This window comes from Eutrema salsugineum, unplaced genomic scaffold (assembly GCF_000478725.1).
Source record: "Eutrema salsugineum unplaced genomic scaffold, Eutsalg1_0 scaffold_15, whole genome shotgun sequence".
Lineage (NCBI taxonomy): Eukaryota > Viridiplantae > Streptophyta > Magnoliopsida > Brassicales > Brassicaceae > Eutrema > Eutrema salsugineum.
Genome location: NW_006256867.1, coordinates 1,972,626 through 1,999,274, shown reverse-complemented (window position 1 = coordinate 1,999,274; position 26,649 = coordinate 1,972,626). Strand labels below are relative to the sequence as shown.

Genomic DNA, 26,649 nt, shown 5'->3' with positions numbered 1-26,649 from the left:
GAAACTCGGGAATGGAAAGATCGGAATTTATGAAGAAATCGAAGAGACTGTAAAACTTATGGTTTCGAGAATACGGTGATGAATATTGGGTCTCCGACTCTCCGTTGCCGGCGAATCGAGGAATAGAAAGAGAGAAAGAGAGGGAAACACTGAAACTGTATTTTAGTAACTTCGTACACCAATGTATCAAAATCATAAACATAGGGGGCTAATTTGCAAAATACGTGTATATTTTAAAAATTTTATCACATCTTGACAAAACAAAAGCATTCTCACTAAATGTAAACACTTACAACAACACAACACATACATACAAAGATATTGGTCTTAACTTTGCGTATAACAAACGTAAATGCAAGAAAGTATAAGTCTAAGAAATTTCAATGAAACACATTTTGTTCAAACAAACAAACAATCAAATCACAATCACATATCTCTAAGTTTACTGAGATTAACCGGAGATATAACTTTAATATCACCATACAACAATTGCTTTGCGATGATAACATTTGCTGCTTCACTGGGATGATAAGGATCCCAAAACACATATTTATCCCTTTCCTCACACATACTTGAAGTTGGTCCGCACGGAATTATACCCGCGAATTGTCCTCCATTACCACAACAAGCTTTGGTCGCGGTTTTGAACCCTACAAATTGTTATGAATCCAAAAAATCTTTATATCAAATACACTCTAATTTGACACAAAAACGTGTATATATAAGGTAGTGTTTGTGTTTGAGATGTAGAAGACCAAAAAAAATTATTACCGTATTCTTTATAGTTAGTAATGAGTTCCATTACAAGATCATAGACGTTGGCGTGGACGAACATTGCTCCGGGAAGTTTCTTGTTTAGTTCCTCTAATAAACTCTTTAATCGAACATTGTATTGATTTGCTAGCTTATTAGCCAAATCCACACACTCGTCTTCGTTTAATTGATTGATTGTCTTTTGGTACGGTATGCATCCTATGGGTCCAACGTTTCCAATCACAAATTTCCTCGCATCCAAGTTATATAACCTCTGCATTACAATCAGAAATTTTATTATATAAGTATACATATGGTATAAAACCAAATAGAATTTCAGGAATTTAACGTTATTTTTCTGTGCTTACGGTTAGTTGGTCACGTAGATGATCGAGCATGTCCTTAATAAAATCATCAGGAGTTTGAGTGAACCGTGTTCCAACGGAGAGAAGTGGGAATAGATAATTGTTGAGGAAATCATTTGCTCCTATAGTGATTGAGAATATCGATTTCTTGCTTATATACTCTTTTGCTTTCTCTTTTCCAAGTAGATCATCGAATTGTTTACGTGTTGTGTTGAAGAAATCAACTTGTACATCCATACCTAACCTATTCACCTACCAAATATTTTTACATATTTGTAAGAAAAGCACACAAAATTCAGAACTCTAAAACGTATTTTAAGACATTTTCAAATCCAAATGATATAAAATTAGTTCGATATACGTACAAATATTCTTCCGGTTGCATTCATGATTCCTCCTCCTCCTGATGCGTAATTCACACCAGCTAATAAAGCTTTTCCGGTCGCGTTTGGTGCTAAGAATGGGATCGCATAGTTCGCTGATCCGAGCTCTTCCCCTGAAAATATTGAATTTAACGGTTAATATCATAAAATTTTAGCATGTATAGACCAAATAAATGTCAACATTCATACTAAAAATATATATGAAAAGAAATAAATGTCAACATAATGTGTAGGTGTGTTAGTTGAACATCATACCACACTATAATGTGCTATATACACATACCATTTACTATAAATGGGTTATGGAATAATATAGATTTTTTATATATAGGTGCATATTGTTTACTATATATGGGTTATAGAATGTCGATTTTTTGGTACTTACCAACGATGTCACCGATGGTCCGGCCATTTGTGAACCGGCCGGTAGGATTTCCACCGGAGGCTTTGAAATCGATACCATTAGGCTTCATATTAGCCCTAGACAAAGTCGGTAGATAATTATTGTTACCGGCATCAACTAGAGAGTCTCCGAATATAAACGAAGCTCCTAATCCGCCATCTTTGTTGCCATTGTTAACTCCACGACCAGCAGCTTCCACTAAAGCAGTGAGAGTTAACAAGGAGAAGGAGAAGAAGAAGAAGAGAGTCACGTCCATATCTCTTCTTGAACCTGAAGCTCTTGTTGTGACCATGTCTCTCTGGATTTTGAGAAATTTTGGGTGTATTTGTTTGAGATTTTATATAATAAAGAAAGGGTTTGGGATAGAGGGATAACTTGTGAGATTGTGTTTATTATTGGTTGAGTTGAATTTGGTTTGACGAATTTAGAAATAAATGGAGGCTTCAAGCTTTTTCAAGTGGTGGTTCATCAACGTGGACTAGTTTTTCTTTTTGCTTGTGGGAAAATAACGACCCGGCCTTTGATTCGTTGGACGCTTGAGATCTCCGGTTTTTACAGTCATAATAAACACAAGTAGTTCAAATTTGTTGGACATTATTTAACAATATCAATTTTCAAGAAAGCAGAAAAGCAGTTACTGATTGCACTTAGCATTCCAAAGAAAATTTTTTACCATTTACAACCATAACACAATTATATTTTATTTTGAAATCCTGTTTGATCTTTAACAAAAATGAGAGACAATATAGAAATTTTTATAAACAAATTTTTGATAAAGAAAAAGACTTTGTGTGCAGTCGTCTAAAAAAAAAAAAGACTTTGTGTAGAAAAAAGTATGAATTTTTTTTTTACTTTTGGGTACAATTTAAATAATTTTTTTGGTTACACATACAATTTAATTTGTTTTTTGGATTATAATTTACAACAAGACCAAAATAACAAAACCGTGATGGTAATTTTTGGAAGAATTTATACGTAAATCAATGTGAAAATATTCTTTGAAGAGAATTAAGTGTAAATTTGGTCGAGATGGTGAGGCTTTTTTTGATTATTTTTTTTAACTAGCTAAAATTGTTCTTTTTGTAATTTTAAAAAAAGTAGGGATAATAGTTTTCTTTTGAAAGCCTTAAAGGTGATATTTTGTAACTTGTAAGAGTTTAAAAAAAAAAGCTTAATAACTTTCCATATTCCCACTAATATATAGCTTTATTGCACAATTAGAAAAACACAAAATAATTTTTTTTATAAAATAGATTAAATTAGAATATTGATCATTGAAGCTACAACTTCTGATTTGATGGGATTTAAACCCTCAAACACACAATCCTCCAGAACCCTACACATTTTCAAATAATAATCCGACTGTTGCTGTAACATTCCACTAAAAGTCTTTTATTTACCCAAAAAGGATACATTACTCCATAAGTGAGAGATATATCAAAAATCTGAAGTCTGTGGAATCATAATCATCATCATCACTGACGCCATGAGAACTGAAACATAAGCTTCAATATCCAACACAAACCCTAACCCAGTAGTAGTCAAAGGAACCCCAAAGGTCTCTCTTTACGAACAATGCAGAGAAGAAAGGATCAAAGAGAATCTTCAAAGGATGCAAAATCTCAGCATTTGAATCTCACCTGAAATCTCAAACCCGAGACTCGACCCGTTAAAAGGCGATTCGGTAACTCTAGCTCGGCTCTGAAATCGACTCCTCCATTCAGCCTTCACGGCGATCTTCTCGGTAAAAATCTCTTCCTTTCTCCGTCTATAATTCTCCATTTGACAGATTATGGTTTAAAAGAGGGGTTTTAGCAGAGGCATTTGGGGGGAGGGGTTTCAGTTGAAATTAGGGTTTGCGATTTCTCTGTGTGAAAGATTAGGGTTTGAAAGAGGGTTTTAACCAAAAGAATCTGGGGTTTTTAGTAGAAAATTTAGGTTTGCGATTTCTGTGTTTGGAAGAGGGAGGGGTTAGGGTTTCTGAGTCAAAATTTTGAATTTTTTCCTCTGTCATCGTCAGGTTGGAGAACACAACTCTTGTTGTCTACAATGAAAGTGTTAATGTGAAGGAGAAGAAATCTAAGCGAGAGGAGGTGGTGATTGGGGAAGGCTCAAGGCTTGAGGTTTACACAGAGGAACATGAGAAGCTGCTTGGGAACACTGAACGGAGCTGGACCTGTTTTGTTGATGGATACAAGGATGGGACACGTATTTATGATCCCATCAACGGTAAAACTTGTCACCAATGCAGGTTAACATTTCTCTTTACTAAGAAGTCTAAATCAAAGATTCAGTCAAAGTGAATCAAACTCATGTGTGGTTATGTCATGAGAGAGAACTTGTTACTGTTAATCTGTGAAACGAAGTTGCTTTGATGCTTCAGTGTGTGTTTTTGTCCCTCTTTACACAGAAATGTCAACCAAACCCATGCTTCTTTGTCATGAGAGAACTTGATACTGAAAATCTGCAAAGTGAAAAATGCTGAATGCTTCAGTGTGTGTGTTTTACAGGCAGAAAACGCTCGGTCATCGCATACAGTGCAGCGAATGCGACATGGTCCAAGGGCAGTTCTGTGGCGATTGTTTGTTCATGAGGTGAGTACTTTTCTTTGTCTTCTTAAACACATGTGTAAGATCATTAGCCATGGAGTTTTGGTTGTTGGTATTGAATGTGTTAATGAATAGATATAGGGAGAATGTGCTCGAAGCTCTCGAGAATCCAAACTGATTTGCCCTGTTTGTCGAGGGATTTGCAACTGCAGTTTGTGCCAGAATCATAAAGGATGGGTTCCAACTAGCGCGATTTACAAAAGGGTGTGTTGTTCTTTCAATCACTCAGTTGCAATATCTTGTATATGCATGATGCGTGTCAACTGCGTGAGGGAACAAGTTTTACCCTTAATAAAAACAAATGGAAAGCCGCAAATGCACAACTAATCAGTTGTAGTATTTAGGGATCGAATCCACAGAGATTTGTGTGCCTGATATTCTTCTATGGTTTTTAACTTTATGTCTAGATTATATTGGTTTTAGAGGTTGGTTGTTTTTCACGGATTAAACTAAAACAAAAGAAAGCAAATAAATCTATCTTAAGGAACAAGTAGAAAAATCGAATGGAAAGGAAATAAAGCAAGCAAAATATCGAACTAAAGCAATTGAAATGCAGATCTAAATAAGCAAGTAAAAATCGATTGGTTTGTAAACTATGGCTAAAAACGCTGAGCTTTTGGAAACTCTACAAGGATCATATTCGGTTTTAACACTAGGGTAGATAGATTGGGATTGACGGATATCGATATATAGGGTTCTAGAGCTAGAGTACGGCGGTATGACTACGTCACTGTCGTGATCATAACCAACTGTTTCTCGCAACCGTGACCAGTAGGTTTCCACTCTGGCCCTGGAAGGGAGAGAACGCAAGAGCTGCACAAGACTCGTCAATACTCACGATCTCGCCGCAGGTAGGTTTCCACTCCTAAAAAAAATTGCCTGTTTCATTCTAGGGCTGATATTTAATGAAAACTTTCGCAACACTAACTATCTAGATCAGATACTAGGTGATCAATCAAGCATACATGCAATAAGAACGAGAATAAACAGAGAACAAAGTTAAAATCCCAGATCTATAAACCTAGATGTCTTAATCGATTATGAGAGCCCCTTTCGGGAACCCTAAGCCCAACTCGGGATCTACTCAGACATAGCTGAGGTCGACATCATCATTGGTTTTGATAAAAGTAATCAAAAACAGTAAAGAAAAGAGATGAAAGAAAGCTTCTCTATTGAAGAACTCGGACTTGAACAATCTTCTACAAAAACCGCATAAAAACGGCTAAGGGAAAACGGTTTCTGTAAAGTATGAAGGGGTGGTGTCTAAAAACGACCTAAATGACAAGTATTTATAGTCTTCAATACTCCATGGTCTCTAGGGTTCCGGAATTGAGGCTGATAATGACTTTGGGCTTCAGATATATGGGCTTTAGTTCGGAGTTGGCTAGCCGCGGTCAGGAATGACGTGACCGCGGGAAATAGGTGGCTGGCCGCAGTCGGGAGGCTTGTGACCGCGGGAAATGGGCTGGTGGCCGCGGTTGCGTGACTTGCTGGCCGTCTTTGAGTGGCTCCGGGGCTAATGGAATATCTTGAGATCCAACCGTTGGAATGTCTCCAAACCAAGTGCATTTGAAATCTGGTTGATTCTTCTATAAGTTGTCCAATTTTGAGGGTGATCAGACAGTGAGAAGGTCTTCGTCTCTCCATGAGCGTTCTGACGGTCTGCATTTATCCAAAAGAGTTTTTTTGTTCCAATTTGTGCCTTTTTATCCCAAATTACCTGAAAAGTCTTTTAAAATCTGAAAACATAGAAATCCTTTGAAAACCTTTGAAAATGGAATAAAAACACATGTAAAAGACATTAAAGTGATCCATAAAAATGATCAAAATCCGGTGTTATCAATGCAATATCAAAGAACTGAAGACTTTCTTTCTTTGGATTGTTTCCAGATAGCTCAACTCGGGTATAAGTCTTTTGCGCATTATTTGATTCAAACCAAACGTGTTGAAACTGATGATCCCAGCCCAAACGAAGCTTCTGCAAAGAGGTCACTTTCGTTTCAAGAAGCAAAATCACTTCCTAACATTGCTGCTGATGATGTACCAAAGCTTTAGAATGGTGATTTCTTGAAGAAAAATGAGGATGAAGACACAAAGGAGAATCCGAATTCAGCTATACGGTCACTGAGCTTCTTCTCGCCTTCTGTGGAAGTATCAAAACTTCAGAATATGGACAATCAGAATGGTGATTCCTTGAAGAAAGGGGAAGGTGAAAACACAAACGAGTCTGTGGATGGTAAAACTTCATTGGTTGATGTTCAGGTCGTGGGTTATCTTGAGCCGTCAAAGCAGGATAAACAAGAACATTCATGTGCCCACATTGGTGGTGATCTCCCAAGAATTCAAGAAAGGACAGAGCAAAACTCAAATTTGGATACAAGGACAGAACAAAACTCGAATTTGGTTACAAGGAAAGACGGTTACTTCCTTCCTAGGGAAAGTCAGACTCTTCTTGTGGATGATGTTCAGGTCCAATGCAATGAGGCAGAGACCAGAGGTAACGCGGTGAATACTCGAGAAACAAGAAGTAAGAGGAAAGCGGCTCTCGAACCTAATCCAGATAGCGTTGGTGGAAGATTAAGGCAGCATCGAAGAAGCCAAAGTAGCCTTTAGAAGAAGTTTCAGGGGAAAATCTTTAAACTCTCTCTTAATGACATGTCCATCTCTGTTATGTTTTTGGGTTGCTTGTGTTCAAGTTCTTTCAAAATCAAACCTTTTTTGTTTTTAACGGATCAAGTAAGAATCCTTGCAAGACTCTTGTTTCCAAGGATAATTTGGAAGGATTTTCATGGGTTTTCATTTATAAAATGTGTTAATCCATTTCGAAACTGGCTAGAAAAATTTACTTCCGTTCTTTTTTTTTTTACCTTTTTTTTTTTGACTTAATTTACTCCCGTTCTTAAAGAAGGATTTTCTACTTTTTTAAAAAGATAAAACATTTTTGTAATTGTCAGTTTGTTCCGAATTAAAAGCTAATTATAACAGATAGGATTTTTTTAGCTGTCTCGAAAATATTCTGCAAATCTTTTTTCGTATTAAATGTGGAGTCTAAAAGGAGCAAGAATCTTCCCACGGTTCTCAACCTAACATATTTAATACGCATATGTATTTGGTCTGCTCACCCAACACTCACTAAACATATCTAATCAGAGCCTTTTTACTTTCTTAAATTGACTATAAACATGTATATTTGAAAGAGTTACAAAAATATTTTTTATACAATCTTAAGTTTCCAATAAATAAGAAAACTGATAATCCTGAATTGGACAGTAATTTCTTTTTCGACAGACGAACTACTTTCTCCCTTTACTGGCAGAGTTGACTAGTTCATACGTTTTTTCAGGGCACAAAATGAGACAAATTAAGTTTCATTAATTAAAAATTTGGTATTTTTGTTTAGTTTCCTCTAATTAAAATAGGTACAATTTTGTTTAGTAACTGCTTGAAACTATAGTCTATCATAAATGCATAAAATGAGCTCTAATGAAAGATCTTTAACCGAAGAGAGAATGATTACAGAAATTGAATTATTGAAACAATTAGCTGAAAACCCTAAGCAAGAGGAGCCACCACTACAATCTCTGCTTCTGTGAAAAAAGTCAATGCTTTTTTTGACCAAACTGTTAAAGGAAGGCTAGAGAGAGAAGCCACTGAGTAGAGAGAGAGAGTGTGTGTGTATCGTAGTAAATGAAACGAGAGATTGGTGGTGAAAGGAGTCAGCTTTGCATTTATTATCTAATCTTCCAAAAACAAAAACAACAACCAAAAAAAGCTTCTTTCTTTTGAATGTTTTGATTAGAAGTTCATCATCTTCACAAGTGGGTTTTTCTGATTTTTTCATACAATATTTTGGGATCTTCTTCTTTTTGTTCCTAGGGGCTCTTTTTTTTGGATTCCTTCTCATTTTGGAATTTTCTTTGAAATTCTGTTCATTTACTTTCTTTTCTTCCGTGAAATTCGTTTAATCTTTTTTTTTTATTTTTATTTTCTGGGTTCACTGAAAGTTTCCGTTTTTAGAGGCACTCTTGATCTGTTTCAAGATCTTCTTCTCAATTCCTTCATTTTTAGGGTTTTTCTTATGGGCTAGGAAAAAAGAACCTTTTTTTTTGCCAATCCTCTGCTAAATCTCCAAAAGCTCTCTCAATTCTCGTTTTTTCGCTGAAAGATTAATGCATTTTCCTCTGTGGAAGCAAATTCACCACTGTGCTGCTCTGATCTTAGACAAGAGTAAGAGCAGGAGGAGAGACAATGAGCCTGATTCACCAATCGATGTCAGAAGAAAAGCTTCGATGCTTCGGAGATTGTACGAAGATAAGCTTAGAGAAGCTCTCGAAGAAGCATCTGAGAACGGGTCACTCTTCAAATCTCAAGACATCGAGAAAGAGAATCAAGAAGATGAGAGGTTGGGTCGCTCTAGATCCTTGGCTAGGCTCCACGCGCAACGCGAATTCCTACGCGCAACCGCTTTAGCCGCAGAACGCGATTTCGAGTCTGAAGACGCCATTCCTGAGCTCCTCGAAGCTTTCAACAAGTTCCTCACAATGTACCCAAAGTATGAGACATCTAAGAAAGTTGATCAATTGAGATCTGATGAGTATGCTCACTTATCAGATTCAAAGGTATGTCTTGATTACTGCGGATTTGGTCTCTTCTCGTATGTTCAAACTCTGCATTATTGGGATTCTTGTACGTTTAGTCTCTCTGAGATCACTGCGAATTTAAGTAACCATGCGCTTTACGGTGGAGCTGAGAGTGGAACTGTGGAACATGATCTCAAGACTAGGATAATGGATTATCTGAATATCCCTGAGAGTGAGTATGGTCTTGTGTTCACTACAAGTAGAGGCTCTGCGTTTAAGCTGCTTGCGGAATCTTACCCTTTCCATACGAATAAGCGGCTTTTGACAATGTTCGATCACGAGAGTCAGTCTGTGAATTGGATGGCTCAGACTGCGAGGGAGAAAGGCGCTAAAGCTTATAACGCTTGGTTCAAATGGCCAACCTTGAAGCTGTGTTCCACGGATTTGAAGAAGCGTTTGTCTCATAAGAAGAGGAGGAAGAAGGATTCAGCCGTTGGGTTGTTTGTGTTTCCTGCGCAGTCTAGAGTTACGGGCTCTAAGTACTCTTACCAGTGGATGGCTTTGGCTCAGCAGAACAACTGGCATGTGTTGCTTGATGCTGGCTCTTTAGGTCCCAAAGATATGGATTCGCTTGGTTTATCATTGTTTCGACCAGAGTTTATTATCACATCGTTCTACAAGGTATTTGGGCATGATCCTACAGGTTTTGGTTGCCTGTTGATCAAGAAGTCGGTGATGGGTAATCTTCAGAGTCAGTCAGGGAAAACAGGATCAGGAATAGTGAAGATCACACCTCAGTATCCGTTATATCTCAGTGATTCGATAGATGGTTTGGACGGATTGGTTGGTGTTGAAGATCATCAATTTGGTACTAACGGTGATAAAGCCACCACCACGGAGACTGCTCGTAAAGGATCTCAGATGCCGGTGTTTTCTGGTGCGTACACTTCAGCTCAAGTGAGGGATGTGTTTGAGACAGAGCTCTTAGAAGATAGCGTCTCTGATAGAGATGGGACTAGTAGTACCATATTTGAAGAAAACGAAAGCGTTTCAGTTGGAGAATTGATGAAAAGCCCTGCTTTTAGTGAAGATGAATCGTCTGATAACTCGTTTTGGATCGATTTGGGTCAAAGTCCACTTGGGTCTGATCGTGCAGGTCACTTAAACCACCACAAGATCGCCTCTCCGTTGCCACCATTCTGGTTTACTAGCAAAAGGCAATCACCAAAACCGGTAGCAAAGAGTTACAGCAGTCCTATGTACGATGGTAAAGATGTCCTCTCGTTTGATGCTGCAGTTATGTCAGTTACTCAGGAGACAAACTCAACCCCATCAAGGAAGCTGAGGAACTCTAGTAATCTCCAAATTCAAGAGATACAGGAAGAAAACGGCGGTAACATTGTGTTCCGTGCAGGGTCTGGTTTTGGATCAAACGGCTCATCATCCAAGATTTCGTCAGAAATGAAAGAGAACGCCATTAGACGAGAGACGGAAGGCGAGTTTAGGTTATTGGGAAGAAGGGGTGCTGGTGGGAGGCTTATGGGTGTGGAAGATGAACAACCGAGCAGAGGAACAAGGGTTTCGTTTAACATGGACCGTATCAGTCATAGTCTGGACCAAGGTGAAGCTTCTCTGGCCAGTGTATATGACGAAAGTGATGGTGAAAACGCAAATGATGATGATTGGGACAGAAAGGAACCTGAGATTGTTTGCAGCCATATCGATCATGTGAATATGTTAGGTCTTAGTAAAACCACAACTAGACTCAGATTTCTGATAAACTGGCTTGTGATCTCTTTGCTACAACTTAAAGTGCCTGAATCAGGCGGTGACGGTAATAGCAGACCCATAAATCTTGTGCAGATTTATGGCCCCAAGATAAAGTACGAGAGAGGAGCAGCGGTTGCTTTCAATGTGAAAGACAAAAGCAAAGGATTTGTAAGTCCAGAGGTCGTTCTAAAACTGGCTGAGAGAGAAGGTGTATCTCTTGGTATTGGTATCTTAAGCCACATACGCATAATGGATACACCTAGGAATCATCGTGGGGGAGCTAGGATCAAGGAAGATAGCTCTTTGCATCTACAGAGAGAAGCTGGTAAGCGTGGTGGAAAAAATGGGTTTGTGAGATTTGAAGTTGTCACAGCTTCTCTCAGCTTCTTGTCGAATTTTGAGGATGTTTATAAGCTATGGAGTTTTGTCGCCAAGTTCTTAAACCCTGGTTTCAGCAGAGAAGGTTCGCTGCCTACTGTAGTTGAAGAAGAAGCAGAAGATTCAGAGACGTGATTGGAAAATTAAAAGCCAGGAACATTTTGAAACTCGAAGAGGCTTGACTGTTGCATCAAGAATTCGCCTTTTTTGACACCGCCTGAGCCACTAACATTCCTACAGCTCGGCCGTGCTTCTGGAAATGGAAGAAGGGAAAAAGTAAGAAACTGTGAATTGAGATTTGCTATGTAGTTTTTTCGTTTTGCTCTGTTTCAGTTGTCAGGAATGTGAGATAGTAGGACAATTCTTGTAATCTGGAAAGCAGAACATGTTTGGCCAAAGATTCCACCTTTAGAGAAGAAAACACAGTTAAGCATTTGCCCTCACACTAAATCTCACAAGTCTTATATGCATAATGATTTTCTCAGATGATGAATTATGGTTAAACCCCAAAATTCGTACTCAAAACTTGCTTTTGTAGGGAAAATGTATTCTGACCATACGACATGGAACTTTCTCTGTTTGACATTTAAAAGGAAACACTTTTTTGTTCTCTCTCTGTTTCTGAATTACTTTGCCATCTTATCTTGTGAAGCTTTTGCAAAAGATAAACAAAAGATTCAACTTATAACTTTGTGCAACATTGACCCAAACGGGCAAACCACAAACCTGCATTTTTGGTCTAAGCCGTTGGCTTTCTTCCCAGCCTATTGAGCCATTTCTTTGATAGGATTCACGAGTGATAAATAAAACTTTAGTTTATCAACGTCGAATCCGTTTTCTTTTTTCTTATTAGTAATTCTGATTGGGTTTCTTAAAATAAGAAAAATAGAACAATTTAAGGAACTAAAAGAAACAACATTTTTTTTTCCTTACAGAGGGAGAAGGAAATGATTTTCAGAAAGGCAATAAGAGTTATTTCTCTACTCGGCGACACTTGTGTTGTTGTCTTCTTTAACCATCTTCGTTAGTTGCCTCATGCGTAATAAACCCTTGAAAGCTCTTTTCATCGATCGTCTTCTTCTTATCCTCGGCCTCTGTTTTTCTCTTCCCATTGTCCTTCAGAACTATCTCCTCAACTTTCTCCTTCTTCATGGTCTTGTCGTCTGCAACAAGAGCCACCTTTATAGCTGGTTTGTTTGCATCTGAGATTGACTCTGCTTCAAATGGAGTTTTCGTATCGTTACCTTTATGAGTTGAAGAAGAAGAAGTTGGTGTCTTCTTCTTGTCTGAAACAGTTGCTTCCTCTGATTCAGAATCAGTTAGTTCTTCAGATCCGCAACTGTCTTCATCCACCTCAAAATCGGACCATTCATCGTTGTCTGAAACAGGATCTTCTTCTGATTCAGAATCAACTAGTTCTTCAGATCCGGAACTGTCTTCTTCGCTGTCTGAAACAGGATCTTCTTCTGATTCAGAATCAACTAGTTCTTCAGATTCATAACTGTCTTCCTCCACCTCAAAATCGGACCATTCATCGCTGTCTGATTCGAGTTTCATTCGTTCACAACGTCGATTCAGTACAGATTCATCAGGGTTTTAATATTTTAACATTGTGAAATGTTGGGTTCATCAACTTTAAAAGAGAGATGGAAAGATGTATCGACATTAGTCAGTATACAAAGAACCACGCAAAATAAATGGTGTTTGACCTCGTGAAGCTAAATCGCCAATGACAAGTAACAGTGACTAGTCAGTTACTAGTACCAATGGCAAAAATGTGGCATCGACGATGAGTACTCATGTGACACAGCTTCAGAGCATACAGAACTGAGTTCGACACTGGATATACTTAGCTTAGGACCCAAGAAATACAAGAAGAAATTCTTGATCTTAAGTCCGCGTGGTCTACTCTTACACAGAGCTCATATAAAAAAAAAAAAAACGGGCGTATGAAACGTTCACCAGATGCATCTGGTGGGCCAAATCTTGGAAACGTTTCAAGATTATACTTCATAACAATGTTTTTTTTATTTATCTTAATTGGGTTTGTTTGTTGTTTATTAGTGTACAAGAGGCCATTTGGTCAAGAGTTTATGAAATTTTGCCTTGAGAAATTCGAAGTTGGGAGTTGGTCCTCTGCTTGCGAGTGAGTCTCTCCACCATTTTCCATCTTATATATAAATATTGATTTAACATTATTAAATTCACTTCTTGAAGCTTATAGTGTGTTGATTTGATTTTTTTCATGGTTTTAACTGATAGCAGTAATGTTGATATAATTCTCATTGTTCTTGAACATCTGTTATTTTATCCTCTATAATGATTTGAAGTTATTATTAGCAAGCGTTGCAATATTTTCTTAGACAAAGACGCAATGTAAATGAAGAAGAGTTTTATTATGTTCATTGGATTGTAAAGAAGCTGCTGTGCTGAATATTTGATAAAAGTTCAAAAGAATTATTAATTAGTAAAATTTGAGAAAATTAACGTTACCAAATTAGGCTAGTTCGATGCATGCATCAGGCTAAGCATCAATGAAGTCCCATATTCTCCTAGGAACATGAAAATCGAAATAAGTGCAAGACGATTATGGAGAGATACTTATAAATGTTTACGATTACCTGACACGAGTTTATAGACAGGGTTTTTGGACGGTTAAGTCAAGTTGAACTATTTGTCTAAGTAATAAGCGACTGATTAATTACGGTTTGTTTTTAGTAGAAACGACATGACACTATGACATTGATAGTTGATATGGTATGTCCGAGTTACATCACTTGGGAGAAGACATCTTTGCATGGCTGAGCGGTTTACGCTCTTCACTATACACGTGCATATTATGCTCACAAATACTTGATTTGTCTTGTGGAATAGGTTCAATAGTTTAATGACACCCATGAACTCCGAGCAGACTTGGATCAATGGGTCATAAGATCCATAAAATTTAACGGGCCATTATACTGCCTGACATGAGTTTGAAATACTTTCTAATTAATGTTAAAGGTAGTCGGATCACCTATTATCAGATACTAAATAAATTGTTTGGGTTTTTGGCTCAGACAAATGTGATTTTTGTTTTAGGAAAATTTAAATCCAGAAAGAGCACTGTATGCATTCTCAGACCACAGATGTGCGGGCAGTTTCTTGCACTTTATGTCTGAATAATAGAACTGAGAACTAGGCTTTCAAGTACTTTTTTGAGGGAGGGTTTCTTTTAGAATATTTGGGAACAATTCTACGAACGACAACTCTATTGACAATGATTCCACAGCACAACTCTTCCTACGAGATACAGACTTACGATTCTATCTACCACTCTCATGATGAACTACTCCCCCCGTAGCAACAACAAGGGTACTACAAACATTTCTACCTACAACACTCTTAAACCTATAATAATCTTTGCATCTCAGACTTCTCAGTAGTTGGTTTCAAAAAATCGAAGCCAATACTTTGTGTAAGATTCTTAAAATCTTTGACCATTGGTGACAAAGGGTTTTCATATAGGTTTTTTTTTTTTTTTTTTTTAAAGGGTTTTCATAATTACATCACATTTTTAAATAACTAGAGCGAAAGAGTCTAGGAAGTGGACACAAGCATGGGCCAAGTGATAATTGACCCATTTTCAGCCCAGTATATTAGACATATCAGCTTTTCCCAGTTCCCACTCGCAGAACCAACGACTCACTCTCACGCGCCCATGTCTGATGTTAAACCCTAAACCTGCCGGAAAAATAGAGGCACAAACGGAATTCGCCGGAGTATCATATTAAAACCCTAAGGACCCTGATGCATCCATCTCTGCAATTTAATCCAAGTTCTCGTCTTTATCTATACCCATGTAAATCAAAGTTGACCCAGCATCGAATCTTCAGCTTCCCCCAATTTTCTCCGAGAAAACTCGCAGATATCGCCAAAAAGTCTCTCAAAACTTGCATTGATTTCGAGCAAGAAGGTGTTTCGAAAGAAGAACTACTCGTCGTACCCAGTAACGCAACTCGTCGGCTTCCGATTGTAATCAAAAGATCTGGCAAAGTTTCTAGGTACTTACTCAAAGGAGATTCCTTGGAGTTGGTATGTGTCGATGAGGACGATGATGATGATTCGACGTCGTTTTCAGCTCTAGGCCTCGACGACGGCTTGTGGATATTGATCAGGCTTTCATCTTCGGCTGCAAAAGACTTTTTCATACCCAAACAAGTGAACGATAATTATATAAGTTATGTGAAATGGAAGTTCTTGCACAGAGTTTTCAGCTCTGCTCTGCAGGTTCTTGCCACTCAGGTAAACAAATTACTGCTTAGTATATCTTGAATTTAAGACATGAAATTTGGAACTGAACAGAGGTTAACAGATGCTGTTACAAACATGAGTCGATGTTTGATTGTTTTTGTGGCTACAGGCGATGTTTCGAGCCATTGGTATTGGACAATCTCGGTCACTTGCTTCATCTGCTGCTTTTAACTGGATACTGAAAGATGGGCTTGGACGGTTAAGTAGATGTATATACACTGCAAGTCTTGCTTCTGCTTTTGACACAAACTTGAAGGTATATTGACTTTGTGGAGTTATCTTCATCGAATTGCAGTTCTTAAAACTCTGGAGAATTTTGTTACTTATACTTCAATTTTTTTTTGTCAAAGAGAGTTAGGTTCTCGACGTCTGTACTTTTCAGCCTGAGCATTGGAGTTGAGTTAATGACTCCAGTATTCCCTCAGTACTTCCTTCTGCTAGCTTCCATTGCCAACATTGCTAAACAGATTAGCTTGTCATGCTACTTAGCAACTGGTGTAAGGTTTCCTATTTTGATTTTCCGTGTGGCTTTGAGTGTTTTATGTTTGGTGTTTGATAACCAATGTTACCACATGTTCAGTCAGCTGTGCATCGAAGCTTTGCTGTAGCAGATAACCTCGGTGAAGTCTCTGCAAAGGCACAGGTTTTATTTTCTTTCGGAACCTAGTCATGTTTTGTATCGTTTGTATCATATACATGCCCTGATTTTATCGTTAATATTCAGATTCAAACCGTGTGTTTTGATAACCTTGGTCTCCTTCTGGCGGTTCTTCTGAATATGCTATTCCAAAACAACCAAAGGTTAGATGATTCTTGTACAATTTGAGTTATTTCATTTGCGAGATCGTTGCAGAATCTTCTGACTTGCTGAATGTGCTAGACTGCAGGCAAGTCTACCTTTTGTTCTGTATCCGATTTTCTCCACGATTGATCTCCTTGGCATTTATCAAGGGCTCAAGCATATCAATCTGCAAACTTTAACTAAGGTAGCTATTTCTAACCTCGGTATTAGCTTTGAACAACTGAGACTACTCTGTGTTATAAGTTTAAATGTTCTTTTTTTTTTCTTATCAGAATAGGCTTGAAATAATTCTGGAGAGATGGATTGAGAACAGGCAAGTACCTTCCCCTGCAGAAGTGAGCGAAGAGGAAGGAATTGATCTTTTTGGGAGCAGAGGTGAAAAACAAAAACCTCTCAAGACTGTTCACTTTTCGGATGTTGTAGTATGATTCGATGCGTATTTTGGTTAATATGCTGAATCGTTGAGATGTTGTTTGTAGCTAGCAAAAGGGTTTGGCCCATCAGAATCGGATGCTTAGATCCAAAGGCTCAGATTCGGACACAATCAATAATGGCAATGCAATCACTGTGCAATGATGATGGTTACTTCATAACCATTGAACTTTCCTCTCAAGGTTTCAGAAGAACACCAAAAGTGAGTATTTTAATATACGTTATTTATTATTTCATAACCATTGAATTTTCCTCTCTAGTTTGATCCTCACCACTTTGTAAATGATTCAGCTAGGGATCGTTATTTGTCTGCGTGAAGGAGCCAACAGTGTAGACGTTATCACGAGTTTGTTACAGGTAAAGGATTCAAATAAATGCCATCAATTTAGTAACTTCGTAATAGTTCAATTCATAACATATTTTGGGTGGTTTTGTTTCAGACATGTTACATACGTAAAGCCTTTGGAAACAAGAGAAAGGACATATCAATTACAGACTTGACGCTACAAGATTGGTCTTTACTGGAAGGTGAGAGCAAACGAGCTGCGCGAGATGATTTTATCGAACTGAATAAACAAATGCAAGAACAAGGTTGGATTGTGAAGAACGTCTTGTTAAGTGCAGAAGAGCAGGTTCGGTACATTTTCGATATAAACAACCAATCATTCAAATTGTAACATAACTAGAAGAAGAATCAGTTAAATTGTAATTGTTTTACAAAGAGATCGGTCTGTAAATTCATACTTGTTATAATCTACGTGGTAGGTAATCTATACACAAGAAAGTAGTTACCATTTACATTAGACTCTGTTTTTTCTCTTTTCCTTTGTTCTTCATGAATGTGAGAATACATTAATTTGAGAAGGAACTTGGCTCAGTGCTGTACATAGAGTAATCACTCAAGCAAATGTTCGCTCTCTCCTCGCTCCATTTCAGAATCTCCATAGCTAACTTGAGCGAAGAATCAACGCTGTTCGGATCCAAACTCTTGCTCGAAGAAACAAACAGCTTTTTCCCAGTCAAGGAAGAGTAAAACCGCTTGAACTTAACCGCCATGTAATGGAACGCGAGCTGACCCAAAGTAGGGTTACCGTTATTTGAACGGTGACGACTGACCACGGGATTGAAGTCTTGGAACCACTCGCAGCGTGTCAAAGGAACACGTTCGACTTTTTCTTCCAAGAGATCGTACTTGTTGAGTATCAAGAGGAAGTCCATATGCTCAAAGATTGGGTGAGTGATAATACTTTCAAAGAGTTTCTTGGTGAGTAACATCTTGTTGGTTCCGTCTTCTGAAACCTGGTCGTAGTCGCTCATTGAAACAACAAACACAACCATCCCAACGTCTTCAAACATATCTATCCATTTGCAGTTTTCTCCGAGGCCTCTCGAGGGTACTCTTATTAACTGGTACCTGTCAAACAAAATCAAAAGAGAGTTTCTTCAACTATTTTGGAACTGACTTGAATATTATAGAATTAAACGAATCAGACTTACCTAAGCAAAGAATCAAGGTGATCGGAAGGATCAATATTCTCTTCAGCTGCAGTCTGTGGAAATGAAAAATCAAGACAAGCTAGACCACTGGACGAAGTAACTCCCTCTGCATATAATATATCCAAATCCGATGGCTCGTAGTCTGGTGTCAATACGTCGATAGCCTGAAGAACGACAAAACAGTTTCTTAGAAGACTAATATAATCTATAGTTCCACTTCATATTAACCAACAATATAATGAAACTTATATTGAGGGCATAAGAGATGGTGAATAGCTTATTTACCCGTTCCAGGAAGTAACTAGCGACACTGGGAAGGAGTCCTAGTTCACTTCTTCGCTTGTATGTAGCTTGGATCGCTGCATCTTTCCATAACTCTTCAACCAGTGGGGCGTACTCGCGAGTAGCAGCGGGGAAAATGACCCCGAGGTTTCCAGCAGCCATAGTCTTTAATAGCCAATCAGAAAATGCTTTAAGCCTTGGGCCAATGGAGTACAAGGTTTTGATGTTGCTTTTAGAATCTCCTGTTAGTACATAAAATCGTCACACGTAGATTCATGATTTCCCTGATCGATAAACAAATTTCTCTCTGGATCCTAAAACTCAAGAACAAGTAGGAGCCGGAAATTTATGCACCTTCATCTCCAGGACTATTTTCGAACTGCTTTGCGTTCATGACACCAAGAGCCTCTTCTTCAAACCGCTCCCGGCCCTCAAGAAGCATACCGAGATAACCATACACATTGGTCTGGATAATCACCTTTATATTTTCTCGCTCATCCTCCAAGAATGGTATGTCCTTGTAAAGGATCTTTGCCTGAACGAGAAAGTGCTTCAGTTGCGTTATAGATTTGGGGGCTTACGCAAATAAATGGATAAAAAGTTATTTATAAGAAAAAGCTCATACCTGCTTGAATATTGTGCTAGTTCCAGAACCTCTGCTTCCAACCAACAGAATCTTTTGCAAAGTCCTATGCTCAAGATGGTCCAAAATGCTTCTGCTATTCGCACTGTAGAGTTGTTCCCCAGAAGCATTCGCAGTTGATTTGGATGGAACAGGAAGTGACAATACAGCACAAAGTAACTTGGTCCCAGCCTGAAAAGCAGCACAAGTTTGTAATCTTCTATCAGAGAGGAAAACGCCAATAGAAATAAGTGGAATATAGATTTCCAGATAAAACAACAAACCTTGCCCCATATGTATCCCTTGGTATTCTTCTGTCCTTCTTCTTGATACGATCCATCCTCGTTCACCCAAAAATGGGGGTTACCTGCACACTGAACTCCTGCTAACTGCAATACATTGCAATAGAGATAGAGAGAAAAAAGACTTCAATTATCGGATAGGACATCAAAAACTCTCTTCAAATCAAGAATTGTATATTTTAAAGATCTCAACCTGCAGCATTCGTAGCTCCACTTTTGTAATCTCGCGTCCGTTTATGAAAACTTGAGTGTTTCCGTTGCTAGCTTCTGGACTAATAGGACCTCCAACGTTCAGATGGGGACTAATTATCTGATAGGGCTTCTCTCCCTCCTGTGGAACGTCAAAATAATATATATAAACGTTTGCAAAATTTTTGTTAACACACCAGAATCTCAAAAGGATGGTAACATTATTCACCTTTCCCCAAAGTCCAGACACTTTATCATACCAATAATCCCCTGGTTTAAGCTTCTTTGGAGGATTAGCGCAAGTCTGAAGTGTAACCAGCTCTTCATGGTAGAGAGGTTGCCCATTCACGTACACATACTCAGCCGGTAATTGATTAGCCTCACAAAACTTCTCAGTCTTCATAATCTGTTTCACCTCCAAATCATTGAGCAGCCTCTTAAGCATCCTAGAGCATTTCCCTAAATTCCCTCGCTTCGATTCGTCTATCGGACAACCAATGCAAGTAACACACTTCCTTCCTTCAGGCATAGAACCCATAGCACGAAGCACACAGCTGCTACAATACTTGGCATCACAAACAAGACAAACTTCCTTCTCCGTAAACCGGCTTCCTTTGAAACACCTGTAACAAGAACCTTTTTTCCCTTTGGTCTGAGGCTGTTTCTTAACCGGCACAACCCGGACACGCTTCTGGTTACAATCCTCTTCCTCAAAGCCATCATCAGAGGCAATACCCAAGAAAGTAACAACTTGTTGCTTCTTACCATCTCCATGTGTTTCACTGACGCAATCCCCAGTAACTCTTGAAGATGGATAATCCATACTCAGAACTGATTCATTAGAAGATTCATTCAAATCCAAATCAAAGCTCTCTTTCTCTTCCTTTGACCTCACTGAACTAACCCTAGACTGCTCAAAACTATCACAGAAATCTAGCGTTCTCGATTCCTGATGATTAACCAACTCGCCGGACAACTCACAGTTCGAGCCGCCTTCTTCCTCCGTCTGCTCCTCGAAAACGATGACGGAAGTAGGCGAAACGGTGGTGGAATCGGAGACTCCCAATTCAATGTCACTGGATACTCCGCAATTGCCAATCACAGAGGTCGGAGAAACCGAAGAAGGAACAACCACCATCTCTCTCGAAAACTTTCTATCCACGGCCAGAATCGGTTGAATCACAGGAAACGACATGTTATCGGAGATACATACCGGAGAAACCACGGCGGCGACGGGGATTCTCTCCATATTAATCGGGACAGCACGAGGGATGTCGTAAGATAACGGTGGACCGTCGTATTCAACGGCGAATAAACACTCATCTTCTCGGATCGAATCTGGTTTCTTCGTCTTCAATGGCATTTTTTCTTCACCAAACCCTAACTTTTGCTTCAGAAGTAAGCAAAAAACACTGATACAGTGAACAGAAACACCAACAAGAACAACACGATTTTACAGCTGAAAATTGAAAAACACACACAAAAAATCAAAGAAGAATCAAATCACATCGATGAAATTTTTTAGGGTTCTTCTTCTTTGAGCTCAAAAAAAATCAGAAAGCAAGTGGGAGGAAGAGAAAAAGGGGAATGGAAAAGAAAGCGATTGAGAAAAAGATGAAGAAACCACTTAGCTGGAATCTTGTGCGATAATTTTTTTTTCATTTTTGTTTTTTGAATTTGTTACTTTTTTGCTTTTGGAATTTTTTGTTTCGAGGGAAAACAAAAACAACGTGGGACCCATTTAGATGGGATTAAGCCTTACGGACAGAAAAACAAATTGTCTTATTCGACGTCGTAACAAGATTGGAATTGGAGCTGTCTCTTCACGTGGGATCCATGAACAGTAATAAACCTCTCTGATCTCTTTTCTTTGCTTTTTCGAAATTTTCTCATTGATTTGGTCCGAAATTTCCGGTTTTTTTATTAAGTATAGAGTTGCTGAGTTTTGGTAATCTACAAATTTGAGATTTATGTAACCCCATAATAATGACATTCAGCACGAAAAACGCCCATGAGACAAGGCGATGAAGTTTTCCACTAGCCCATTAAGTGTAAATGTAGGCCCATTACTTAGCTTAGCTATGGGAGACATTCTTATATTTTTATCATTGTAAGTGTTAAGACATCAACTTGTATAATATTTTTGTTGGCGCTGTAAATTTATAAACAATCAAAAAATTAGATTTTACATCGTGTATTCTCACAAGATTTTTCTTTTTATTTATCGAAATTCATAATATAATTTATATTTTTTTAGTTTAGATATAATTATTTTTTATTGGTATATTTTTTCTAATAATTAAAAAATAATTATTTATTGTGTTTAGATATAATTTTTTTTAGATTTAATTTTTTAAGTAATAAAAATGATCGCGATTATAAATATATAACTCTAATCCATCTGTTCATATTAATCCAAAAAAATTCTTGATTATAAAAACATAATTTTAACTCACTATTTATATTATGTATAATATAAGTATACGATAATATTTATTTATCATCGTATAATATAATATTTTTGTCGACTTTTGTAAAATCGTAACAGATGGAAATATGCTATATTTTATAAGAAATTACAGCATATTTGGGTCGTCTAACACTTAAAATCTATATAAAAGATAAGAGTTACCAAGCCTAAACAGAACCACCAATGATGTCCGCTGCAGAAGAGCAATCACGCAGAAAGAAGAGGAGCCTTGCGTCCTCATCTTATGGGTTCTCGTCTTTGCCAGATGAGCTAGTTCTAGACTGCTTCGCACGCGTATCAAGAATGGACCACGCAGCCTTATCTCTAACCTCAAAAAGCTACCGGTCACTGGTGATTTCTCCTGAGCTCTACGAGACGCGATCTCAAATGGGTTTCATGGAAGGGTGCATATATGTATGCTTAGACACTCTTCTTCGCTCAAACCCACGCTGGTTCATCCTCTGGCGAAGAAAACAAAAAACTGTTGATCCCAATACCTTCTTCGTTCCCAACTCCGCAAAGAGCCTCCTTTGTCGCCTTGGGATGTGGGATCTATGTCATTGGTGGAAAGACAGACTCCATGCTCACGTCTCGTGTCTCGTTCCTGGATTGTCGGACTCACACGTGGAGCCAAGTCCCGTCCATGGGAGTTGCTCGCACTGAGGCCAAAGCAGGTGTCTTAGACGGTAAGATATACGTGATGGGAGGCTGTTGCTGCGATGACTACGAGGATCCTTTAAACGTTGCAGAGGTTTTCAACCCAAAGATGCAAACTCGGAGTAGAGTGCTTATCACGGAACCAGTGATAAACAATAAGGTTTCCGTGGTGGTTAGACCGGATAGTTGGTTCATCAACTTTCGTAGTGAAGAAGGTAAGTGGAATGATTTAAACATAAGAGATGCTTGTGTGATGGACAGATTGTTATACTGTTGTGATTATCTTGGGAGAATAATGTGGTGTGACCCTTGGAGTGGGGTGAGGAATGGGAGGATGGAGTGGAACAAGGTGTATGGCTTGGATGATACTCTACAACTGCTAGGGTTTTTCCTCTCTGGTTCGAGATCCATGTGTTTCGACGGGGAGATGTCGGTTGTGTGGCATTGCTATATGCTCAAGCGTGGCTACACAAACGGCTTCCAAGACTTACTTCCAGGGTTCAAACTCAGCATCTCCGGTGGCAAAATTGTCATCTTCTGGGAAAGGCTCGTCGAGGAGAATGAGAATCCCAAGAGCCGGCAGATTTGGTGTGCAGAGATCACAGTGGAGAGGCGCAAGGGAGGCCAAATTTGGGGGATGGTCCAGTGGTCCAATCCTGTTTTCACTATTGACCCCTCTCTATTCCATTTTATGAGTTCTGTTAATGTTAACGTTTGAAAATAGTTTCTCTTTTATTTTAAGATCTGATCTCAGTTTCTTGTGCGAGAATTTTTTTTGCAATTTACTCCTCTTTTCCCAATAATCCTTCTCATTTTATATGTTAGGCTCTTGCTTGTTAATATGATGGAGGGTGTTCTAGTTAAAGCTATATCAATTAATAGTAACCATGGTGGGCATGGCTATGTGGTAGATGCTCCTTCTTTGAAATACTTGGAGATTGAAGGGGATCTTGGTCTCCGGTTTCGTCTGACCGAGAATGTGACGAAGCTGGTGGAGGCAAATATCATTATCGTTGACGTCTCTTTTAAAATCATTGTGAACTTTCCTTGGAATTATTATTCTTGGAGGTAGATTATCAGTTTTGTTTTTCTTGCAGTTAGATTGATTTACTTCTTGTTATTACACTGATCATGTACTAAATATTGCCTTCATGCATGCATTAGATTAAGTTTCCTATCGGTTGCGTCTTCTTCAGCTGGTACATTTTGAGCTATATACAAGTAAGGAAGCGTGGTGGAATCTACTTACTTTCATGCTCGATAGTTCTCCTAAATTTGTGAGACCTCAAGCTTATCAATGTAAGCAGTGTTCATTTGTCAGCGAATTTACCCAACTCGGTTTTCACTTTTGATGAATCTATTAATAACATGCATAGTGTTTGTTCCATTCCATTAGTCTCAGAAATGGGGTGGACGATGCAGAAAATATTTCATGTCTGATGGGAAATAAAATTAACCAAAGAATGTTCCCAAATGTTTGTTGTTTCATTTCGAGACATTCATGTGGACGTCCACAGAGGAGAAAAAAGCGACGAAATACATTCTAAGGAACACAAATCTTTTGAAGAGAGCAACTTTCTCCTCAGAACGCATTAGTTCTGAAGATAGGCTCGAGCTGGAGAGTGTGGTAAGAGCTTCAAATTCATGCCAGCTAGTTTGTTCTCGCAAGTAACTTTTACCATGCTTTTGCTTCAACCTATTTATATTTGTTTGACCGTTTGGGATGTTGAGTTTTATCCAGGTGATGCAATCTTAAATAACTACGAATAGACAAAGATTACAGAAAAAAAAAACAAATTTGGTCGAAGCTTCTAAGTTCTAACAAAGTCAATAAGCTTATAATTGAGGACTTAACATTATAGCACCATGTGCTAAGATTTCCTACACAAATCTAACATATTCGATTTGAAGCTGTCCTCTTTAATATTCACCTATTTAGGAACTATGTGAGCTCTTTATTTATAGTTCATATATATAATTTTCTAATTTGTGTCCTTTAAAATCTCAATCTCTACAATTGGCAAAAAAAAAAAAAAAAAAATCTTAATCTCTATCAGAAGGGAAATTTAAAGAGACTGCTAGTTAAGAAAAATAAAATTACAGTATACATCAACTTAAGGAAGATGAGAAACGTAATGCACAATTTTAAAAATCAGAGACAAAAGCCAAGACTATATACAATTATAACAAACTCTCCCAAGTAACTAGATGAAAAACACAACTACAATTTGATAAACAAAGATCATGAAACCTGCGAAAACTCTTATTCAGAAGAACATGAGATTTTCAACCTGACCAGGAAAGATAGAGATTGTACGACGATCCGAAGCATTAGCCCAAGATTGAAGCTTATTTTCTGTGATGCCTTCAATGTTGACTTTTCTCAAGCTATTTTTCTTGGGATCATAATACAAAACATAAAATGGTGGTGCCCGCAAATTTTCTGGTGCCAAAACAAACTCTCCTGCATCATCATCAATGGCACAAAAAACTTGAAACATGGTTTTCAAGCCAGCTAAACGAGGCAAAGCAAAAATCTTACTGGACCATTCATGTTTTGCAGCATCCACTAAAACCCACAATTCGATTAAACCAGAGTAATCACAAAATCCAATAGAGAACATGAGAGCAAGCTTCCCATTGTATCTTGTCATCTTTGTAAACTTTGTTGCTCTCTCTGGTGGTATTTTGATAAGATCAAAATTTTCAGACCGAACATCAAATCTCATGACTGCATGATCTTTGCGAAGGAGGCGCGTACTGGTGTCAAAATAAGCTCCATAGTATAAAACCCCATCTATACATATATGAGGAGATTCAGGAGAGTGAGGAGGACAGTTTTCAATCATCCTCCACGAATTACCATTTCCCAATGTTAAAACTTGAATCTTTTGAGCTAAACCACGCCCTCTACGAACATGCATTGCTCTACTCATACACAACATTTTGTAATCACCATCAATAGGATCATAACCCAAGAAGTGGTACATACGTATCCTATGAGAATCTATCTTAGGTAAAGCAATGGATCGTCTCGTGCTAGGGTTGTATACCATGAGTTTAGAAGGAGGTCCATAGCAAATCAAACCGTGGACAGATGGAGAAATGGCTGTGTACGGTTGAGAATGGCATTTCATATGGTAACTTGCTACACAAGATTCATCTCCATTTTGGGGTTGACTCGATGAGAAGAAGTAATATTCTCCTTGACGCTTACTCTTGAATGTGAAGATGAGACTTTGAGGATGAGTCGAAGACGACGACTTGGTCAAGTATGATTTCACAAAATCTCGATTGCGAATGATGGATGCCCAGGGCTTCGATACACAGAGGAACCTTGCTAGGGTTTTAACAGGCAATCCTTTGAGTATATCTTGAATGAGATCAAGCGGGATCGAATCTGAATCTCCTTCGCTTGTTCTTACATCATCGGAGATCTTTTTCTTAGCAAGCTTTGCCTTCTGTCTTTCCATGGCGGAGAAATGAAATTAACGAATTAGGAGGAGAAGAAATGAAGAAAGTAGGGGTGTTTTTTTTGCGTTTTTTAAGTCACATTAAAACGTGATGACTACTAAGAATAAACTACGCGGGCCAAAGTCACAGCTTTACATACAGACGTGCTATTGCTGAATTATATAGGTTTCAAATTCAAAAGTAACCACAACATAAGAACACTAAAGATGACAAAGAAACCATCATGTTGTGGACTATATACTGATTCTTTCAGAAACAAAGACTCTTAACCTAACTAGAGAAGTGAGGCTAAAGCTTTACCGGAACTCGACATCAAGTCGAAAGTCGAAACAACAAAATTTCATTGAAATTGCTTGCTTTAAAAAAAAAATACCTCAGATAACTTGCT

At 38.2% G+C, this 26,649-nt stretch overlaps 6 protein-coding genes and 1 pseudogene across 7 annotated transcripts; 4 read left to right on the top strand and 3 right to left on the bottom strand.

The window, feature by feature from the left end:
• Window positions 1–217: 217 nt before the first annotated feature.
• LOC18022052 (GDSL esterase/lipase At2g23540) lies at window positions 218–2,290 on the bottom strand. Its single transcript, XM_006404776.2, has 5 exons — window positions 1,887–2,290; window positions 1,484–1,614; window positions 1,122–1,370; window positions 772–1,027; window positions 218–650 (listed from the first exon to the last, which is right to left on the bottom strand). Exons 1-5 carry the CDS (start codon window positions 2,194–2,196, stop codon window positions 427–429), a joined length of 1,170 nt encoding a protein of 389 aa, XP_006404839.1. The 5' UTR covers window positions 2,197–2,290; the 3' UTR covers window positions 218–426.
• On the top strand, window positions 2,195–7,126 carry LOC18022051. Its single transcript, XM_024158508.1, is given in 9 exon segments — window positions 2,195–2,225; window positions 3,356–3,529; window positions 3,532–3,621; window positions 3,624–3,648; window positions 3,925–4,155; window positions 4,415–4,498; window positions 4,589–4,626; window positions 4,629–4,717; window positions 6,404–7,126. Coding segments are annotated over 9 exon segments (1,485 nt in total).
• A 1,018-nt stretch (window positions 7,127–8,144) lies between these two features.
• LOC18022050 lies at window positions 8,145–11,679 on the top strand. Its single transcript, XM_006404774.2, has one exon. The coding sequence runs from the start codon at window positions 8,683–8,685 to the stop codon at window positions 11,374–11,376; it is 2,694 nt and encodes an 897-aa protein (XP_006404837.1). The 5' UTR covers window positions 8,145–8,682; the 3' UTR covers window positions 11,377–11,679.
• Window positions 11,680–14,951: 3,272 nt separating this feature from the next.
• Window positions 14,952–17,627, top strand: LOC18022049 (protein root UVB sensitive 4). Of its 2 annotated transcripts, none has more exons than XM_024158120.1 (10): window positions 14,952–15,525; window positions 15,644–15,790; window positions 15,885–16,031; window positions 16,115–16,177; window positions 16,259–16,335; window positions 16,415–16,520; window positions 16,609–16,711; window positions 16,816–16,970; window positions 17,064–17,125; window positions 17,209–17,627. In XM_024158120.1, the coding sequence occupies exons 1-9, from the start codon at window positions 15,031–15,033 to the stop codon at window positions 17,100–17,102; spliced, it is 1,332 nt and encodes a 443-aa protein (XP_024013888.1). In that variant the 5' UTR covers window positions 14,952–15,030; the 3' UTR covers window positions 17,103–17,125; window positions 17,209–17,627. The 2 variants fall into 2 exon arrangements, with proteins under 2 accessions (XP_024013888.1, XP_006404836.2); XM_006404773.2 differs by having other exon boundaries at window positions 17,060–17,125.
• Window positions 17,455–21,233, bottom strand: LOC18022048 (extra-large guanine nucleotide-binding protein 1). Its single transcript, XM_006404772.2, has 8 exons — window positions 19,890–21,233; window positions 19,665–19,802; window positions 19,454–19,558; window positions 19,173–19,361; window positions 18,902–19,082; window positions 18,551–18,789; window positions 18,266–18,429; window positions 17,455–18,182 (listed from the first exon to the last, which is right to left on the bottom strand). The coding sequence occupies exons 1-8, from the start codon at window positions 21,021–21,023 to the stop codon at window positions 17,621–17,623; spliced, it is 2,712 nt and encodes a 903-aa protein (XP_006404835.1). The 5' UTR covers window positions 21,024–21,233; the 3' UTR covers window positions 17,455–17,620.
• A 1,083-nt stretch (window positions 21,234–22,316) lies between these two features.
• LOC18022047 lies at window positions 22,317–23,505 on the top strand (annotated as a pseudogene).
• A 1,549-nt stretch (window positions 23,506–25,054) lies between these two features.
• On the bottom strand, window positions 25,055–26,260 carry LOC18022046 (F-box protein At2g21930). The gene has a single exon (XM_006404770.2). It carries the CDS (start codon window positions 26,258–26,260, stop codon window positions 25,055–25,057), a length of 1,206 nt encoding a protein of 401 aa, XP_006404833.1.
• Window positions 26,261–26,649: the final 389 nt, after the last annotated feature.

Bases quoted from the DNA above. Each gene is read 5' to 3' on its own strand.
- LOC18022050 (XM_006404774.2), top strand. From the start codon at position 8,683: ATGCATTTTCCTCTGTGGAAGCAAATTCACCACTGTGCTGCTCTGATC.
- LOC18022046 (XM_006404770.2), bottom strand. From the start codon at position 26,260: ATGGAAAGACAGAAGGCAAAGCTTGCTAAGAAAAAGATCTCCGATGAT.
- LOC18022052 (XM_006404776.2), bottom strand. From the start codon at position 2,196: ATGGTCACAACAAGAGCTTCAGGTTCAAGAAGAGATATGGACGTGACT. The intron at 1,615-1,886 runs GTAAGTACCAAA...CAATATTTTCAG, and splicing joins GACCATCGGTGACATCGTTG to GGGAAGAGCTCGGATCAGCG. The intron at 1,371-1,483 runs GTACGTATATCG...AATATTTGGTAG, and splicing joins ATGCAACCGGAAGAATATTT to GTGAATAGGTTAGGTATGGA.
- LOC18022049 (XM_006404773.2), top strand. From the start codon at position 15,031: ATGCATCCATCTCTGCAATTTAATCCAAGTTCTCGTCTTTATCTATAC. The intron at 15,526-15,643 runs GTAAACAAATTA...TTGTGGCTACAG, and splicing joins TGCAGGTTCTTGCCACTCAG to GCGATGTTTCGAGCCATTGG. The intron at 16,521-16,608 runs GTAGCTATTTCT...TTTTCTTATCAG, and splicing joins ATCTGCAAACTTTAACTAAG to AATAGGCTTGAAATAATTCT.
- LOC18022048 (XM_006404772.2), bottom strand. From the start codon at position 21,023: ATGCCATTGAAGACGAAGAAACCAGATTCGATCCGAGAAGATGAGTGT. The intron at 18,790-18,901 runs GTGCATAAATTT...ATGTACTAACAG, and splicing joins AAATAGTCCTGGAGATGAAG to GAGATTCTAAAAGCAACATC. The intron at 18,430-18,550 runs GTAAATAAGCTA...GTCGTTCTTCAG, and splicing joins CTAGTTACTTCCTGGAACGG to GCTATCGACGTATTGACACC.